This window comes from Nelusetta ayraudi, unplaced genomic scaffold (genome assembly GCF_046127955.1).
Source record: "Nelusetta ayraudi isolate G7.1 ecotype Tasmania unplaced genomic scaffold, CSIRO-AGI_Nayr_v1 ptg000181l, whole genome shotgun sequence".
Classification (NCBI taxonomy): Eukaryota; Metazoa; Chordata; class Actinopteri; order Tetraodontiformes; family Monacanthidae; genus Nelusetta; species Nelusetta ayraudi.
The window spans coordinates 784,592-800,848 of NW_027466230.1; the positions used below are offsets into that span (position 1 = coordinate 784,592).

At 45.4% G+C, this 16,257-nt stretch overlaps 1 protein-coding gene across 3 annotated transcripts in view; it reads right to left on the reverse strand.

The window, feature by feature from the left end:
* Positions 1-15,745, reverse strand: part of edil3a (EGF-like repeats and discoidin I-like domains 3a) — a 96,713-nt gene extending 80,968 nt beyond the window's left edge. For 2 of the 3 annotated variants that reach the window (XM_076015139.1, XM_076015136.1), the window contains exon 1: positions 15,250-15,745. In XM_076015139.1, the coding sequence (XP_075871254.1) occupies positions 15,250-15,319 (70 nt within the window). In that variant the 5' untranslated portion in view covers positions 15,320-15,745. The remainder of the gene's footprint in view (positions 1-15,249) is intronic. The other variant, XM_076015137.1, reaches the window with a different exon arrangement.
* Between the last annotated feature and the right edge of the window lie 512 nt (positions 15,746-16,257).

Consider the following 16,257-nt stretch of genomic DNA (forward strand, 5'->3'; position numbering starts at 1 on the left):
AATCTGCCTGATAGTTATCGTGGTGTTCAAAATATAGACACAGACATATTGTCAGCTACGTCTTTACGATTCCAACACTGGTATCAACAATCACTTGTCATTTTTAATCAAGCAATTCAAACGTTCATGTCACTCATGTCTGATCTGTGCTGGGACTCTAAGGTAGGAGAGATGAAATTCTTGTCTAAATTTTGATATTCATCAGCCACTGTTAAACAAAGATGAAAAACGCTGGACACAAGTATATCCTATAGTCTGAGAAACCACTATAATTGAGATCACTTGTGTGGAGTGGCGGATCATTTTGTGGCATTGGAGTCACTGACACGAACTCAAGCTAAACCTGTTACACTAAATAACATTATGGTCTCAGTGGAGTATGGGGTCTTTCTCCAAAGAGGTACCCCCAGGTCCCAGCTAGCTTAAAACAATGTTCTTTTCAGACCACCTGAGCTGCTCACCTCAACTCATGTGGGGAGTAAACTGAGTTTGTGCTGAGCAAATAATCCCAGTAGACTCCTTAATTCCTGGGACATCAGGAAGGTGAAGTGCACGGCGAGGTCAGGACCTAATGTGCGTCCACAGACAGGCTGACTGGAGTGACGCGAGGGGAGATGTTTAATCGTAAAATAAAAGTCTGGCTAGCTTCTTTATTTTCGCTATTGTAAAAAAAAAAAAAAAAAAGGTCTCCATGAGAGGAACCAGCCAGCCAACTCTTCCTTTCTTTATTGCGCCCATGACGAGGCCCCAGCCAACTCTGAGCCCTGCAGAGGTGCACAGAGGCTTTCATCTGAGGATAAGATCAATATCTGTCCTCATTCTGGGCCCAGGGCAGGAATAATGCACTCAGCAGAGGCTACGGGGGGTTAACAGGATTCTTTTTTTTTTTTTTTTCTTTTTTTGAATCCCAGTGCAAAGAACTGTAACTTTTGCAGAGGTGAAGCAATCATCCATGTTGGGCCAATAAAGTTACAACGGAATAACAGTGTGCAGCAGCTGGAAAGCCGTAAAGAGTGAAGTTTCATTACCGCTATTATCAGTCATATTTAAACATGAGGCAGAAAAGTAATTCAGTGTCAGAGGGTTGATTATTCACCACATCGCCATCCCCTCTTTTTGATGAAGATTTGCAGTTCGCTCTTCCAAATTAGATGCAGTGGACCTTCTTTTCCCCTAAAAGACACCATGGCTGACCTTGTTTTTAATCAATACATGGCATCATTCTGCTCTTTCAAGCTGGCTCAAGGTTACAGAAATCATTTAACATAACTAATGCAAGCGGCTGAAAAGCACATTCATTCCTAAAACTGTATGTTTTTTTTTTTCATTTATTGAATGCATTACCATAAAAAGTATACTCTAAAATCCATTAATACATGTCTATCACTTTTGTGTGTGCGTGTGATAGCAAATGTAACTGGAGGACTATTTCCATTTTTTCTTAATTATTCTTCAAGAACAAACTTTTCAACTGCAGGAAATAGTTTTCACTGGACTATTCAAACTAGGGGATCGAGGAAAAGTGCAGTTTTTCTTGGTAAAATAGTGTTGAATGAAGCTTGAGAGCAAAAGAACACACAATTACCGAGGAAGCTACTCAGGAAGTCGCAGCACTTTTGAGCGCTTACACCCAATAAATTACATTTCACCATGTTATTACTTAATTCTATCGAGCAGACTTGTACAAAGTAAAACTGTTACGTGCTTTTCAGGTTGTACATATAAAATGTGGACTAATTAAATCATTTCAAAAGCTAATTGAACATAAATAGACATAACATATGCACAATGAGCTCCAGACACTAATGTCAATCCATCCAGGAGAACCACATAATCAACACAACACAACAAACAACATCAACAAAGCAAAACGTCGCCACGTCTGACTCGTCCTCCATTGTAAGTTTTAAGACCGGCGGAGAAACATAACCAGCTCTGTGACAGATTGTGTTAATTAACAATATATAGAATAATTTACAACTCTCTTTGTTTACGCACGGCTAATTAAGAGTCAGCGATGCCGGCGTGGCTTAATAACCATTTGGGTGGATTGCATTCTTGGCAGTGGGGTTATTACGCTGGGAAAGAGCAGTGCTGCTTTTGAAATGTGGTGACATTTAACTGAAAGCGCTGCAGATTATTGCAGAGATGCATGCAACAAACATGCATTACTGCACTTCACAAAAAAACAATTTCTCAGCGCAAAGCAGCTCTACAGTTCGGACGTAGAGGCGATTTTATTTTTTTTTTTTTTGCGTTCCCCCCCGCAAAAAAGAAATACCAATCATCATCCGGCATCTCCTGTTGAGCCGCAGCCGCAGCACGACTGAGAGGACAGCTGACGTTAAAGCTTTTGGCCCGATTAAGGTTTGCGACATGCCCCCCTTCCCCCTCCCTCCGGCCCCCGCCACGCTCATTACAGATGTCCTAGTTTGCTTGTGAGCCAGAAGAAGCCTGGCTAGCCTCATTACAAACTTGGAAACCTCCCATCTTTTGTACCTTTTTTTTTTTTTCCCCTCCTTTCATTTTCATCCGGAGAAGAGATCTCCCACATTTGCACTTGTAACCCCGAAAGGCGGCATAAAAGAGATTAATCTAACATGTGTAAAGAAGTGGAGCGCACATCTCGTTGGAATCTTCGGGGTAAGTGCAGGGGAGGAAGGTGTCGGCGGTGGGAGAGCGCCAGCGAGGGCTAACCAGCGAGGGCTAACCGGCGAGGACGGCGGAAGTGGGCAGCGGGGTTGTGTGGGGGGAGGGGAATGAAATAAATAAAACAAATGTGTTTTTTGTTCGAAAAGTGTGTGATTAATTCAGGCGCGTAATGCATATTCAGCACGCACATCAAGGCATCTCGCTGACCCTGTTTGTTAAATGTTTACCTCATTAGCTCTCTTGTTGTCCCGATCCTTTCTGTGTGGCATTTTGGATGAAAGGGAAAATTATGCACCAGTGGCGGCGCGACCCGGCCATCCCCAATTCACACAGGGTGCAATAGTATGGTAAACTGAAATATTTAATCGTATTCTAATCTTTTCTTTTCTTTTTTTTTTTTTCTTATGAAGGAGCAGCAGATTTATTTTCCAAACAGTGACCGCAATGTTTAGAATCTAGGAAAAAAAAAAAGTCTATTTGAATAGTATGAATATCTTCATCACTTCCTCTGTTTTTTTTCTCACACTCTGTAATGAAGAAGCATCTGGGGAAAATACTTGCTTCCCTGCTGCTATAGGAGCATGCAGCAGGGTCCGGGTCAAGTTATTTTACATTTAACCACGATCGGTATTTTTACACCAACTGTTTGTTTTCTTTTGTTTTTCTTTTCGCGCAAAAACCCTACAGAGAAAGATTACGGCACCCACGACAATCAACAACATTCTCCAGCAACAAAAATGCAACATAATAACTCTCATAAATCACCCATAAATCACCATAATTCAACACGTCTTACAACTTACAGCGGCTATGCAGAGGCGCTACAGGCATATTTGCACGAAAACTTTCAAAGTTAGTACATTTTCTTCGGGTATATCAGCCTGGTGTCTGACTTCAGAGAGATGACAAAATATTCATCAACGCAATCACAACCTTAGTGTGTAAGTCTGCAACGGCCCACTCACCAGTGTGATGACATCATCACTCTGAGCGCAGGTGGCCCGGGGAGAACATCCATGACGACAGTCCCACCCGGAGTCCTTGATTAAAAACCGGGCCCGGTCGCCTAGGAACCAGACCACTGGAGATTTTCCCAGAGTGCCACTCGGTAAATTCAGACCTGGGTATAAATCCGATTTGTGTCCATTCTATATACTTTCATCCAAGGACTTCAAACACTCAATGTCCCCCCTAAAAGCAAATGCAGCCACAACCCATTGTATTTCCCGTGAAAAGAAAAAAAAAAAAAAAATCACAGACAAGGTTCCACAGTTTATCTCCAGTGCACCTCGGCAAAACCCTTGCGAAGGCTTTTCCCGCCAAACGGATGAATGTCACGAGAATGTCATCTGTCAAATAGCGCAGCATTTATGATCGCAACGTTCCCAGCTAATGGCTCACCTGTGAGGCTGGCAGGAGCTGGAGGCACTTAGCACCGTCTCCGTGCACAAATCACCCTGCTATTGTACACAATATAAGGTTCTACACAAAAAAAGAAGAAAAAATTACACACAATAAAAAAAAAAGCCTTCTTCCTCTTCACACTGAGTGGCCTAAGCTGTGCATTGTGGTGTTGTGGGAAAAGGGAGGCCCTGACAAATTCAATTTCCATCCCGCCTAGCCACACGGTCAGAGAATCCCATGTAGCCGGCACGACTTAGCCAAAGAGCTGCAGCACAGGCAAAACGCAGGACGGAGGAGATTTTTGTCTGCTCGCACTGTTTCAGTTCCCTTTACACACCTGAGACTTAAAAACAAAGACTAGAGAGAATCAGCTGCTGCTCTGCAATCCAGCGCCACCAGTCCAACACGCTCTGCAGGCAACTCCTTCCACAAGTTCTGTTGCCGACATCAAAACCAATCTTTGCCCAGCTGCGACAGCTCACCTGAGAGCAGCGTTCTGATGTGTTATAATTAGAACTTCTGGAGTTTGCAAGCGTGTGAGAGAGAGGGAAATTCGGTAGCTGGGGGAAGAAAAGTGAGACGGTTCACATCTATTTATTTTTCTTTTTCATGTCAAGGCTTTGGAAACCTGGCTAAAAATACACTCTGTGGTTTCACTTGCTGAACTTTTTCTGCTTTTAATTGAACTTGTCAGGCACCTCGGAGGATTGGCACCGTGCAAGCGCGGCGTTCGCAGTATGACTCCGCTCGTGTGAAGCACATTCAGCCGCAACGGCCGAGGAAGGACAGGGGGGGCTCTTGTAATCAAGACAGACAAAATCTGATACCCTGTGGTTTAGGGGCAATGTAGAAGACATGGGATACTGATGTGCTGGCCAATTAAACTGGTGGGTCTGGCTTGTGCAAAAAAAATGGAATAAATAAAAAAAGAAACCAAATCTTTGCAATAAGCATCATGGAAACGTTCAAGCTAGGGAGCTTGAAGGAATATTCCCAAAATCTATTTAAACCTGTGTCAGGTAAAAAGCTCAAAGGAAACATTTGAGAGTTGAGACCCATTAAAAAACACAAACCTTCTCTATAAAATCAGATCTGTGACTGTGAGTGTAGCCTGTGGCAACCAGCACCAGCATGTATATCGACATTAGCCGCCCGCTGATGGGGAAATTGTTCCTTTTTTTAAAGCTCCACCCACTGCCAGGGCAAGTGAGTGATTAGTTTATTAGTGTGCGAGGTACCAGGCTACTGTGAGCAGCTTAGCGATTTGTTTGCTCACAGCTGAGCCTCATAGCAGGGAGGGAAAGGGCGAGCTGAGCTGTTGCTATTCCCGCAGGGCTAACACAGCCATTAACTTGGCACATTCATACAAATGCAGTTAGAGCAGGACTCTCGCAATAATGACATGTTGTCTGATCTCTTGTTTGCAACTAGCTAGTTGGTGGTTGCAGGAATGGGAAAGTGAAGGAGTTAATAGAGGCAAGGAATTGCCTTGTAGTAACTCGTTTCTTGCCAAAGGCGGTTGGGACAAAAGTGAAAATACCTTTTCACAGAGAAAAATGCCATTCTTTCTTCTTCTCTATTATGCAGAGGACAATCCACTTTTTTGAAAGCAGTCCCTTCTGCAGCATCCATGCTAATCTGCTCTACAGCCACTTGGCAACCCAGTTGCTGCTTCTTCTTCTGTGGTCTTTATTAAGGAGGGCGTGTAGCCGAGAGACAAGTGGCTGCCTGCTTCAATGCACTTTGTGACTGACTCGACTGCACACGCATTCAATCGATATACGTTACACTTTGCCTGTGATTGCCTCATATGTGCCCCCCCGCCCCTCCAAAAAAAAAAAACTTCTGAAGAAGAGCAACCTAATCAGAAGTTCCCACACGCGCTTTACAATTACAAAAATTATGCAACTTGTTGTAACCTCCCCCCCACCCATCTTATAGGTGAAAATATGCCACAATTATGCCTTGGAGAGGATGATTTTTTAATGGTTTTCTAATGGCTTCACTTTGAAGTCTGAAGGTTGGAAATTACCGCTCTGTGAACCTGGCATTAAAGGGGATTTTCATCCCGGTGCTGAGCTGTCCCTCTCTCCCCCTCCTGTGTCTGGAGGGTAATCTAAAACATCTGGCCTGGTGATAGCCCACAAAAAATGCTCTTTCTCTTTAATGGGTATTATTCTCTATGTCATTTGCTTCAAATAAGCCTCCTGGGATTAAATGGACATAGTGCAAGCTACTTAACTAATGGCTGGCACTGAGAGGGCTTTATGTTGACTTTGGTATAGAGAACATATTCAGATTTCCTTTTTTCAAAGCAATTATTTGTACTGGTAGGAAATAACCACACACACCGTTGTTGGCACACTAAACAATGGCAGGCAGGCAGTGTAGTCCACACGGAAAACAAAAGGGTGTTGTCTTTTGTTTTTTTCTTTGGCAGATGAGTGCGAACGCACATTCGCATTGAGTAGAAAAGAGCCGCAATCGCTGCCTGCTGACATTTCTGGGTTAGCTTTCTTAAATTTGCACACTAAAGGAAGAAAGGCCTTCTTGAGTCGTTTCTTAAAAGAAATATAGCGTGTTAGAGCCAAAAATGTTCCAGAGCCATTAATCAATAAGCAGCACTCAAACATTTTTGAATGAGATTGATCCCAGGAGCCATATCTAAATATCAGCTATGACAGTTTCCTTGGGGAATTCAGAATATGGATGTAGAGCCAAGCAGCTGCATACCTGCATACCTGGAGTTATTACACAGTAAAGAACTCTCGCATGTAGACATCTGCCTCAAAGCATTCAATATTCACGTGCTGCAATTCTGAATATTCTGAATCACACCTCAACACAGATGTCACCTGATACTATCCCATCAGGATTCTTTTCACCAATCACAAACAGGGGAATCTATCTGTCAATTCAACAACCAATCGGCTCACACCCCAATCAGCTGACATCAATCGGACCATTCAATACAATCCAAGGGACTGTTTACTACTTGCTTGTTTTAGATAGTGACCTTACGGGCAAAGTGTTAACGCCAAGGTCTCAGTTTTACCATAATAATATCTGTTGTACATTTACAATTCTGCATAACTCCCGTCTCTCTCATATGATTTACCGAAGTCTGGTTATGATCTCCGCACTCAAAGTGTGGCTGCAATCACGGCAACTGCACAATGTCGTCACAGCGTCAGATTGGACGTGAATGCAGCATATGCCGCAGTTAAAACCCGAGACAGCTTTTAACAGCCCCAGAGTCAGGCGTCCCAAAAACGCCAGAGAGCAACAACTAAGACGAGACGACAGCGAGATAAATAATAAACTAAAAGGAATCTTAGCATTGTTGATTTTCACTTATTTATTTATTTATTTATTTATTTTTTGAGGCCCCCAGCGCGGCGAGATCACTGGATCTCAGCCTGGCTGATACTAATCAGCGGCCAATCGATGGGATGCGGACGTGCTACACCGTGGGTCCCGCTGTGTTAATTACGCGAGACCTCTGGTGCACAACCGTGCTGAGATTGCGACACGGCGCCGGTGGGATTCGGCGTAAATAAGTGATTGGAACACCTGCGAGTTGGAGTGACATGCAAAGTCAGATCACAGAATAGCTCTCGTCCAACCAAAACGCCTGTTCCGAACGAACAGTTGCAGACAACATTATCTATGTACATCTACATGTGAACATTTATATATGTCATACACAACTGCATGTCCTTCTGTACTTTTATATTTGAATGATGTATTAGTACGTATCTCCATCTATATTATGAGAGCTTTGTTGTTCACCCTGCAACTCACTCTCTGGCTTCTCTCTCTCTCTCCCTCTGATTGCACAAAGCGCTTTGAGACCGCTTTGGTTGTGATTTAGCACTGTACAAATAAAAGTTGATCGATTGATTGATTGACACCTTCGGAGTCTAACGACAATCCTCCAAGACAAGAAGCTGATGAGGCCTGAACGACCGGGCTTGAAGAGAAAAGGTGCTCACAGAACTCCTCCTCAGCGCCAAAGAAGAAATGGGTGAAACACCATCACAAACCCAAGGGTGTCGACTGCGGCGGAGGCTGAGCGTTGTGACTCGTGCGGAACACAGAGCCAAGTTTCCTCTGGGCTCATTTGAAGCAGGAGCTCAACCTGCTTCCATCTGATCTTCAGCACCAGGAATGAGCTGCGAGCGCGGCGCAGCCGCAGCGATGCAGGAGCTAATGGAGAGACTTTATCGGAGCAGAGCAAAGCTCACGGCTTTAGCAGAATTTCATCTGGATTATGGCTGCAGCCAGGATGCTGCAGCTGCAGCAGCGTGTTTGTCCGCAAAAAAAAAAAATTCAGGTTACGCGTCGCGAGGCTCGTTCGGCGTTTTGAAAATATTCTCACCTCCGTCACCTTCGCAGGAGGTTGAATGGTCGGAATACGCCGGCCGGTGTATCAGTGACTAAAAGGAACTCATTGAAAGTGAGCAGCAGTGGGTGGATTCTCAAGATGGCAAGCACACACTTCACAAAAAAAAAATAAACAGAATATCAGTTGCATGCAGCAGATATTTCTTGAAAACAGATGTCAGAAGCTGTTTTTGTGCGTTTCACGGCACATTCGAACATGGAGGGGCCGCATGAGTCATTCCGTGTATGTCATTTCTTTAAGCTATGGACAGAAATAGCATTTTTGCCTTTAATCTCACTGTCTTACAGCTTCAGTCTCACAGCCAGCGAGAAGGGAAAAAAAAACAAAACAGGCTGGAGCTGCTCAGACCTCCACAGAGGCAGTTCTGCACTTAATCCAAAATAATTCATTCTGTTTATTGATCTTCCCCAGGGAAGCAGGACTCTTTCCACCCGTGTCTGACACCCATAATAAATAGCCGAGTCTGTACACACACTTTTCTGACAAAGAGAGGCGTGGCTCAAGCACTCCTCGCCACTCCAGACCTAAAACTGAGTCTCGTTCTGGTGTGGATACGCAGCAAGAGTCCACCCCGCTGTCAGTGAGCTCCCCGTTCCTGCAGCTCTCTCTCTCTCATGCACGCACGTACGCACAAACCGTCACTCAAACACAAAACGAGCGCTCCAGAAATATGTTAACGCTCCGATTCACATTTTGTGTGGAGGAGCAGGTGTTGATGTAACAAAACAAAAGCGGTTCATTTATACAGTAATTACATGGCTCCATTGTTCCAGCGAGCCACAGGCTCTGGGTGACGCTGCCTTCTGTTTGCAGAGCGACACCCGGCTCGCGCAATTCATCCGCACAATCTTTCGACGGATAGAGCCACCGACGAGATGCAGCTGATAAACGCATATGAAACATTGCTGCGGATGAGGCTGGACCATCTGTCTTTGGGCGGCGTTTCATTTATTTATATCCAGCGCGGCGCTTGAGTGACGCTGAACAATCGCCCGGACGCCACCGAAGTCGGCGTGACTGGCAGCAATTAATACGGCAAATCTCCAGCGGCACTCGGTGGAAACCCAGTGGGTAACGGACGAACTGCGCTCAACGCGATTTTGGCGTGCCAGCGGAAAGTGGCCTGCGGTAAAAGAACTCGGGTTTGCCTGCTGTGCTGGGCGCACCAGTCTCGCTCTATATTTAACATCATCCCACACTGCTATAAATACGGCGCATGCCATGTATGCTATATATTACCGTACAACACAATCAGCTCATGCAGACAGAGGATAAGCAGATTAAAGTCTGCTCTTCATCTTCTCCCTGCAGCTTGCAGCCCTGTCCAGCTATTAGCGCCGACGTTCCGCTATCTGGGTGGAATCGACCGGATGCTCCCCAAATGCAAAGTGTTTCCCTACCTGCCCCTCAGTGCCAACTTTAAGTCAGGTTTTTTTTTTTTTTTTTTTTTTTTTTTCAGAGGAACGCCGAAACACTGCCAAGTCAGCAAGCCGCCCCTCTTGTCTTGTTGGCGCTATGACAGTTTCGGACTTCTAAGAGCACAGCACGCAGTCACACTGACCATGCAGAGTACAAGTATGAGACATCACATTTATTTCCTTGTGAGAGTTTGGTTGTTTTCTACGTTGCGCATCAACAGCAGTTTGAAAAGCGTGATTGATGCAGCTTGATGGGAAAGATCGTGTACGACGACCGTGAATTCCAACGTGTTTATCACCAGACGTCATTACCAAGAACATCTCTTCTGCATTTGCACAAACAAAAACAAAAACAAAAAAAAAAAAATAGAAAAAGTGCTGCCACTCCTCGGTTATGTCGAGCATTGTGTTACCGCATTTGGATGCACATTGTGTCGATTTATCCAAGCAGCCGTTTATTCCCCCAGAAAAATAAATTGATCTACTTGGGGCTTAATGTGTTGTGTCTGGGTGTTTTTGAATACTTCTTTATACTGAGTTTTGCTTCCAGCCGCTCTCCGTAAGCTAATGAACAGTGGCCCCGCCGGCATCCCGCCTCACATTTACCATAAACAACGCAATCATATAAGCCCATCTTCAATTCCGCTGCCCGCACCGGCGCACACAAGCCACACGAAACGAAAGCCTCGCCGAAAACTTTCAAAAGTAAGTCACTGATTGCGGCCGAGTGCGATTACTTAAAACCAGCATGCGGCTGTGTGAACACTTGAACTGTGAGGAGAGCTGCGGCGCGTGTTCTCAGCTGGAGGAAGTGCGCTTCCCCCGGAATTTGAACTGACACTACAAACGAGAAATCCCTATAATCTTTTTCGCAGACTCGCTCCCCCTTTTTTCCCCTTTTTTTTTTTTTTTTTTTTTTGTCGTCCTGACACGGTCGCGGCCCGGATTCCGGCGCCAGCATTAATGGGACGTTCAGCAGATTGCCGCCTAAGCCGAATGTCGAGAAGTTACGCGCTGCTTCTTAGTCAACGTTAAACCGCCGCGTTTTAGGAAATTAAGAATTGCTGCGCGGAGAAAATGGTGAAAAGGAATATCTGATTAGAGTGCGAGGGAATGCACTGCGTGAGTGTGCGTCAAAAGAAGCTATTTTTACTGATCATCAGCCCTCAAACTGTTTTTTTGTTTCCGACTGCTTGATAGAAAAGAAACAAAAAAAACAAGACCATGCACTTGGAGACACTTTGACCGCTCCTGACATTTATGTTCTGTTTTGTCTTTTTCTGGAAACATCATTTTGACCACTCACGTGAATACTTCATTACAGGGGCGAGAATCCACAATGGAGGCATAAACGAAAAAAAAAACACCGCGTCACCGCCTCGACGGCTCTGACAGCTGGCAGAAATTGCTGGTTTTACCAGCGCTCTGCCGCGTCTCAGGGCCGCGCTTTCGCTTCCGCCGAGTGTCCTTGCCACCTCGACGAGCGCGACTCTCGCACCCCGCGCGATAAGTCAAGCTTGAAATGTGGGCAGGACGACAGGGGCCAGGGCGCAGCAAAGACAAACGGCATCGTATCCATTAACCCGTCACCGCAGGAGACAAATGAACTGCTACAAAAAAAAAAATATATATATATATATATACATTTATTTTTTTGAAGGGATTAGGCAAACGTGAGAAAAGCAGGTGTGCCTCTGCGGTGGCAGGTGGGGGTTTTGCATCTGGCACCTTTTATTTTTTTTCTAATTCTCCCGCAGTTTCGCGATGGCTTTTGTTCCGTCGGTTATCACGTCGGCTGATCTGACAGACGTGTGACCTTTCCCCGCTGATTGAAGACTGTGCCATTTGGAGCCGCGGCGAGGGCAACGTGTGGAGGTAGGTGGCGCACCATTGTTATTAAAAGTCACCTGAACACTCAATATAACCTTCAGTGACGACGGAGCGCAATGAGGTTGTTGGGTTTTTTTATGGGTCGCTTTCATCTGCAGGCATTTAACGTTCCTCAGTCGCACGGCAAATCAAAGTGCGCTCGCAGGGGCAGAGCTCTGCATTTTTTTTTTTTTGCAAAGGCAATTAAAGCAAAGGACATTAGAATATAGGATGGCTTCGTTCTTTTTTTTTAACAGTTGTTTTCATTGATTTTCCAGGAGTTATAGTCATTAAGTACGTCTTTGTGTAGGGAGCAAACGAAAGCAAAGAGCGTTATTATTGCTGCCGCACTGAGACGAAACCCCACATTTGAGACTTAAAGGTGACATTGGCAGCATTTTACTCTGCCAGAGCTACGCTAATTCATTTTTTTTTTTTTTTCACTCCTGGGCAGCTTAAAAGAACCACGCACGTATTTTCAGAGCTGGAATACTAGTAAGACAGACAGCATGTCAAGCAGGCAGCAACTCTTAGTATAACAATCATTTGTCATCGTGTGATATCCCTGAAATCTGTCTTTGAAGCGGCAGCGTTTTATCACATTTCAGGTCATTTCCATTGTGAATCTTAGGCTTACGGGGAAACGCAGAACCAATACTGACCTTCGTTTTCCATTCATTTCAGTATCTGATGGTGTTTTAGCTGAATAGCGACAAGAACTCGTAGCACCATTTGTCACGCTAACCCAAAAAGACGACTCCTGAGCTGCTGAACTCGGTGACAGAACACAGGTGACGCAATATCGACCAAGGTTTTGCAACTGACTCAGAGAGCCTTTGTCAAAATGCTATCTGCAGCAGCTTCATGTATAAGTATACGGCACAGCAGGCAGTTTTTTTTGTTGTATTTTAAGGTATCAATGGGCAATTGAATGGGTTTTGACGCAGAGACGTTGGTGAAAGCTGCAACACACTAGCTGATCACTTAACTTGTTGTAATTACCGCTCGCGCACTCTGAAAGTACAAAAAAGATCAAATCCTGGCCAGTCTTCTTAACACTATCAAGTGCAGAAAGCTGAAAATCCTTGGACTGCAAATATCCCTACATGTGTTCACATTTTAATCAGACAGGAATGTCAAAGTCAGTACGCTTGGGAATTAAAGAGTATTCATGACTTTCAGGAATACTTAAAAAAAACATTGAGGAGAACCACTGCAAATTGCACTTTTTTTTTATCAACACATTATGACATTTATCCACAGCCATCAATGCATTCAAGAACATGATATACAGTTTGCTGACCTGATGTTTCAAACGTCTTTGTGGGACGAGTGTAATTTTTTGCTTTGAGTCACCATAGCGCCGTAGCATAAAGTTGCAATCAGCCAGAGTCAGATTGCTATCTCTCTCACTTCCACTCAGCTAAATTATTTACCCAGAAGTACAAACAAGGTCATAACATCACAAGCCATCCCTCACCATCTCCCCCAACAGCATAAGAGTGCCATAAGTAACTTAGTCTTACCTAAACCGCCAGAAAACCTCTAACCCCGCCACTCAGGAAGCCAGTTTATCAGCGCTGAGCGAGTGAAATAACCAGTGACCAACAAATAGCAGAGGCCATTCATGATTCACCAAAAGCAGATGAGCACATTGCCACCCCAGATGGCTGTCCATTTGCCTAAAAGGCTTTAATTGCGCTGCCATTATAACAAGCCTGAGACGAAAATTAAGATGCATAAAATTCATTAGAGGCAACTCCCGGAACAGGCACAAAAGCATCTTGCATTTCCATTGCGCGCAGCCCACTGGTGCAGTCATGTGCTTTGTCTGGGCTGACAGGCGGAATCCCAAACAATGTGTGAGAGTCAGCGCCAGTAACCGAGCAGAGGAAGTGATGTATTGCACGCAGAATGGGGACAATGCCGCCTGTTTTTTTCACCTGAAGGCTAATGTTTCTCCCCTGTCAATTTGCTTGACACTGTGGTTGTTATTTCAGCTGCCTCTGGGCGACAATAAATTGCGTTAATATGTTGTTGATTTAGAAAGACATTGCCATTTAGGGGGGGGGGGGAACCCTTGTGGTTCACTTTTTATAGAGTGGAAGCTGAATGGAACCTCCCTTTGGGGTTTGTTGCGCCCGTCTCATGCGCTGATCAGATGCTGTTATTTTCATATTTTCTCAACTCCTCCACCTGCTTTTATTTTTTAAAAGCACATTTCAAAGTAAAGTGAGGTACAGGCTAACAACAGCAGAAGAAAACCCAACTTTAACGGGGATGTGATTAACCGAGGGGCAGGTTGGGTGTATTTTTAACTCACTGAGCCTTGAAACAAGTCAAGCCAATGGCACCAAAGCTTCCCGCTTCTCCTCTGCATTCATTACGGCGGCCTAGCAGGGAGTGTTAAGTCTTGTAAAGGGCTGACTCTGATTTGACACTGCGAGGCTTTCTCTTCTTTATATGCAGCTGCTGCCTGAGAGAGAGAGAGCGCGCGCGCGCGAGAGAGAGAGAGAGAGAGAGAGAGAGAGCGCGCGCGTGCTGCAGGGTGCTCGCCTGGCGCTGAGACAAGAGCACTAGTCTGACGCGTGCGCGATCCCTGAGGCGAGCACATCGCTAAACGAACAGCGACAGAGAGGGTGGCATGACCTAGTTCCACGAGGGGTTGCACGGCTCTACACCAGTCCCCCAGGTGATGTCGGCAACAGTCGGTGGAAAACACACAGCATTCACCTCGAACCGGATGATCAAACGGGGGGGGGGGGGGAGCATCATCTGAACCAGTGGGTCAGTGAACCTCCTGGCGGCTCCCGCCATCACGCTGCAACAGTCTGAATGATTTAGGGAAGACCATATTGACCTTCCCCCCCGGTGTCATCCCGATCGATACCCAGCAAGCAGCAGATCTTCAGAGCCAGAGCGTCCCTGCTGGTATTTTTAACCCCCCCCCCCCCTAATTAATTAAGTTTATGAAAGCCGTCCAGAGTGAAAAGGCTCGGCTCCGACTCGCGCCCCTGGAGCGGGATCACAGACAGCGCGACGCAACCAGCTGGAGATCATCGCCGAACGCGCGTAAATTTCGGAAGCAGCGTGTATTCCCACCTTGTACGCGCGCGCCTGATGTGCAAGCCGCCACGAGCCAATTCTGGCCACGTACCAGTCATTTGAAAGAGAGAAGTAATTAAAATAAATAAGAGTAAATAAAAATAAAAGACCGAACATAAATCAGCGTTTGTTATTTTGTCGAGCGAGCAGGCAGCGATAATCTGTCGAATCTGTCGAATGGCGCGCGGTCGCGAGGAGCCGCTGCGCCCCTGGGTCTTTACACTTCAAATGGAAAAAAAATAAAAAATAAAAAATACTCCAAGATATCAATACACCAAGGTACTCTGGAATAAAAATAAACTGCCTCGGCCACTTCTTAGGACGTGAGGACGCCCCGCAATAGATGCAATAGATGGCTCGAGCGATGAAGACGTCCAGGCTACTTTCACTCACCGTTCACGTGCTGCGGCTGCGGGACAGCGGCGCTCAAACACAGGGCGAAGGAGACGAGGAGCAGTCCCATCTTGGTTCCCTCTCGGCGAACGCCTCTCACTTCCAAGGTTACGAGGAGATGGGGGAGTCGGAGAGAGGAAAACGATTCAAAGAACAGTGATAGTGAGAATACAGATCGCGGTTTGGAGAAAAGTTCTTCGCTCCTGCGCGCTCGCCGGGCTGCAGAAATGTGCCCGTGGCTTCGCTTGTTTGGTGCGTACGTCCTCTGTGGTAAAGTCCTCCTGCGTGATCAAGTCGGCAGCGAGACACCTGGATCCTCGCGCCTCCGTGTCTGTGTGTGTGTGTCTGTGTGTGTGTCTGTGTGTGTGCGTGGAGCAGGTGAACTGTGGCTGGCGGCTGCCCCTGCCTGCGCTGCTGTCTCCCCCGCTCGCCTCCTACCGCAGTGGTGCGATGTAGTGGGGAGAGAGACGTGTGTGCGCGTCCTGCCGGACCAGCACCATCGTCAATGCCAGTTTGACAGGAGAGCTCCCACTTCCGGGTTCAGCTTCCAAAATAAAACAGAGTAGTTAATTAATTGGAATTTACGGAAAACGAGAAGCGTAATATTTGTATTTATTAAATAAATAAAATAAAAAAATGATTCTGAAATATTTTTATACTGCTTATAATAATTGTTAGAATTCTCACACAACTTAATATATGCAGTGAATTCGAGATGATGGACAATGGTATCTCAAGATCACTGATTAGCTTATTCTGTTATCTAACTATAATGTTGACTGGTTTCTCATAATAGCAAATTGTTATCATGGTGTGACTGCAAGATAAGTCATCATTATTTGTGCTCAGTAGTATATGACTGTGACACTTGCTTAGTTTGACGTTCTTGTTACCTGCTGGTGAACCCAGGGTGGAGGCCATGACCGGAATCCTACAGGAACCTTGATATTGAAAAGCCAAGTCAACACTGGACTCATCTTGTAAAACACTTTTTGTTGAATTCAAATG